Here is a 4,195-nt window from a genome sequence, read left to right as displayed (position 1 = left end):
ACATGTGGACATGCTGCAGTCGAAGTGACGTAGCATGAGTACAGAAATGACAACCTTTGCAACGTGGCTAATCTTGTAAGTTCATAATGGACTCTATCAAGAAAGAACTGAGCACGCTCTTTGGTACCCCTTTATATGTGGCGTTCTTTTCTGAGGTTTCGAGTACTGCGCCTTTTTTTTTTGCATCATTAATATTTCGGTAGCGCTTAAGGCCTTTCACTGGATGCCGCAGGTCGTTGTCGTTGCCATGGAGGTAAAATGGTGCGGTGTTTTACGGAGGAGCACAGCAGCGTGTGCTTCGTGAAAACGCACAAGTGCGCGAGCTCGTCGGTGCAGAACATGCTGATGCGGTACGGCGAGAGCCATGGCCTGCGCTTCGTGCTTCCAAAGACCAAGAACTACCTGGGTCACCCACGCCTCTTCAACCGTTCGATGGCGCCAGGCAGGCCACCGTTCGACATGCTGGTACACCACGCGAGATTCCACGAGGCGGAGATGCGCGCCGTGCTAAGACGGCGGCCGCACTTTGTCACCATCGTACGTGAACCGGCCACGCTGTTTGAGTCTCTGTACTCCTACTATGGCCTAAAGGTGCGTTCTAAAGCAGAGTGAAATAATTCACAGACCACGACTCCATCACCCTCGCACATAACAGGCAGACGTTTTCAAAGAAAGTCGTGAGGTGACGTCGTAAAGATAGCTTCTGTACACGAAATTAGAAAGCGTTCATTTCACGTAGACTAACAATTTGTTAGCACACAAGAACGTAAACACTAGAAACATGGCGCGCGAAAATGAACTTGATGAATGGATGTTTTCATAAAACTTCATATGTATTTTGCACCGCTAATGCAAATATCATGGCGAAACGTTATTGCGGAAGAATGAGAACAAAAGAAAGGTTGCAAAATTGTAGAAGGGAAGAGAAACTAGAAGACGCATTTAAATAAAAAAAACTGTTTGCCACCCGTCAGCAGCACTACCTACAAAGGATTCTCATGCGGTTATGCCAGAAAAACAAATGCTTTTTTGAGAAGCTCGGCCTGGCATGATATTGAAAAGTGATGCTGCGTTGCTTTTTGTCTATAAGAATCGAGTGGGATATCAATTCTAGTGGTAGAGAAAAGAAGGCGAACAAAGCACAGGCACAATGACATAAAGCTCAACACGCGTTGTATGTCTGCATTGGTATGCCTGCCTTTCTGTTCCACGAGTCTTTACGAAACTTCTGAGCTTCTTAGCATGCTAGTTTTATTTATTTATTTATTTTTGATACTTTCGGAATCAATAAATAGCATAACAAGTGGGCGTACAACGATATAGAAAGACAGCAAGCTATCACAAAACGCGTACCACAGAGACAAATCAAGTCCACTAAACAATAACGAAAAAAAACGCAATCTTAACAGGTTGTCATTACCACCTTTCTGTTCAAGAAAGTAGACTGACACTAACTGTAACGTAAAACCCCAGAAAGAAAGAAGAAGAAGATGTCACTAATGCTCTTGGACGTTCTTTAAAATTTTGTATAGAAGGAAGCATGTGTTAAAAGATTCCGCGCGCGTCGCGATTCTTGATGTACATGCTGAAATTTAAACATTAGCACCAAGGATTTCTGTGGAGTTCACAGCCGTCGTCAGAATTCACCTCAACCTCTGTGGCGTGTTCTTTAGCCGCACTAAACTTTAAAAAAATTGTCTGTGGCAGATAGCGCAATTCAAACCCTTTATCGGAACTACTCAATGTGACTCTAATTATTTCTACGAAAAATTACCATGCCTGATTGAATAATTACCACATTTACGCTAATTTGTTTTTAATTATTATTTAGGTCAGATAGTTTAATCTACGCATTGTAGCAGTGAGTATGCAGGGCATATCGACTTGGAAACGCCAGTGCCTTTCGTTGGAAACATTAGAAATTAATATCTCAAACTGGTGCAGCCCGGAGAATTATTCTGAAATGAATATGCCTTACAAACTTGCTAGCTAGAATTCATATATTGAAGTATGTGCCGTAAAGTGAATAAATAAATTTAATTTGTTTAATTAAGTTATTTATTCAATTAAGCATACTGATTTCTCGTAGAAGTAATGGCCGCCTCGTCGAGTAATTTGCATGAGGTTTAAAATTGTGCAACTTGCGAATTTTTGAAAAAATTGGTGCAGCTACAAATAATTACTCTGTATAGCGGCCTAAGTTGATCAAACGCGGACGGTAAAGAGCCGTTATGAGATGCCTTGGAAGGAAGGTGCAAGAATAATCTATCTTGACCTTATATCTCAAGCACCCTCAGCAAAAGAACCATAGCAGCACCTCAGTCGTGTTAGGATTGAGTATGATGGCGATTGTATAGTGATTCATTCAGGCCCATTAAATTCGACTACCAATGACTGTGCTTGCCGATACCATTGTTATTGAGTGTTGCTTTTTTCATTGTGTTGATTTTTCACCATCGCTGAAACATTATAAATTATAACGTTGCACTTTAACCTCCAATGCAACAAGTCCATCTGCAGTTCGATAATGCAAATGAATTGTTGCGTATGCTAAGCTCTTCCAAGAGCAAAGTGTTCTGGAATGGAAAAGCCAAGTTGGTCAACTACATAAAACAGTTTATCTTTTCCGGATGGCACAGAGAAAAACCAACATGAGCCTCGGGCAATTTGCTACCGCTGCCTTAGTGGACCGGTCAGTGATGGGCCTGCTGGCGCGAACCCGCACTCGGAGCAAGCTAGGCTTCAACCAGATGAGCTTCGACCTGGGATTGGAGCCGGCGCAGTTCGGCAATACTTCCGCGGTTCGTCGCTTCATTAAGGAGCTTGACGCAACGTTTGACCTGGTCATGGTGGCCGAGCGCATGAACGAGTCCCTGGTGCTGCTCAAGGACCTGTTCTGCTGGGATACAGACGACGTTGTCGTCTTCAAGCTGAACGCCCGGCAGGTGACCTTCCAAATGCTTGTGACACTTGGAAAACAGTTTTGTTCTGCATACCATACCCGATATCCTAAAATACAGCGGTTATTCAAATGCGTTGTGCCCTTACCATGTACCAGTTCAGCGCGAACGTGAATACTCATTGAATGAGTGCCAGAACAGGAGAGGTAAAAAAGAGGCGCCCTGAAGATGTACAACAAATACACATATAACAGGTAGGGGGGGGGACGTGCAGGGAGGCATAGGGATGATTTATGCTGATGGGACACCTGCCCTTACGATTCCCCTTGGGGAGACCAGTCATCATCGCCGATGAGATAAATTGCATTAACTAAAAACAGCTATGTACTCCTACTGCTGGCCCATTGTCCAATTTTTCAGTAGTGGCAACGTGCAGTCAACGTTACCTTAATTAGCTTGGAAATGATCGCATTCGGCAAGCTTTTTTATTTATTTATTTATTTATTTATTTATTTACAATACCTCAAATACCCCTGTTGAAGGGGTTTTACATGAGGGGTGGGCGAGCATTCAAATTAGCAAGAACACAATTTGGTATGTTACACGGCAAGCAAAGACAGGCAGACATCTCGATAAATACAGTAGGACATCGACATAAACATGGTAAAGATAGTGCTACCGGTAATACAAGCAGTTGACACAATCAGGCAAGTGATTCAATGACAGACCTAAAACGCACAGGATCAGCATGAACAATGGCGCTTACTGGAAGGTTGTTCCAGTCGACGGCTGTTTCAGAAAAGAAGGAATGAAGATGAGCAGTTGTCCGAGCATGTGGTGGATAAACGGCTTTATGGTGGCTGATACGGCTTGAAAGACGGTGTGCTGGTTTGATAAGGGTGTTTTCGGGAGGGAGGGTATGGTAGAGTTTATGATAAAGGCAGAGTCTGAAGGTTTTGCGACGCCTATCTAGTTTGGGAAGATTAGCTTTTGATTTTAGCTGAGTGACACTTGTATGGTATGAGTAGTCCGAAAAGATGAATCTGGCTGCACGATTTTGTACCGACTCGAGGGTCTTGCTAAGGTTTTGTTTATGGGGGTCCCAGATTGCGCATGCATATTCTAACTTTGGTCTCACAAGAGTTTGATAGGCTAATAACTTAACGGAGGGTGGGCAAAGTGCGATATTGCGACGTAGATAGGCAAGGGTGCGGTTGGCTTTGTTTGTGATGTGCATGACGTGTGATGACCACGTGAGATCACGGGTGATGTGAAGTCCTAAATATTTGAGGGAA

At 43.5% G+C, this 4,195-nt stretch overlaps 1 protein-coding gene across 1 annotated transcript; it reads left to right on the top strand.

Moving 5' to 3' along the window:
* Nucleotides 1–254: 254 nt before the first annotated feature.
* Nucleotides 255–2,945, top strand: LOC119435038 (galactose-3-O-sulfotransferase 4; the record flags this gene model as incomplete). Its single annotated transcript, XM_037702008.2, has 2 exons — nucleotides 255–591; nucleotides 2,640–2,945. Coding segments are annotated over exons 1-2 (639 nt in total), but the record flags the coding sequence as incomplete, so codon positions are not given.
* Nucleotides 2,946–4,195: the final 1,250 nt, after the last annotated feature.

This window comes from Dermacentor silvarum, unplaced genomic scaffold, assembly GCF_013339745.2.
Source record: "Dermacentor silvarum isolate Dsil-2018 unplaced genomic scaffold, BIME_Dsil_1.4 Seq3982, whole genome shotgun sequence".
NCBI lineage: Eukaryota > Metazoa > Arthropoda > Arachnida > Ixodida > Ixodidae > Dermacentor > Dermacentor silvarum.
The sequence above is the reverse complement of the archived record's forward strand: the minus strand, read 5'-3'. Positions and strand labels throughout refer to the sequence as shown.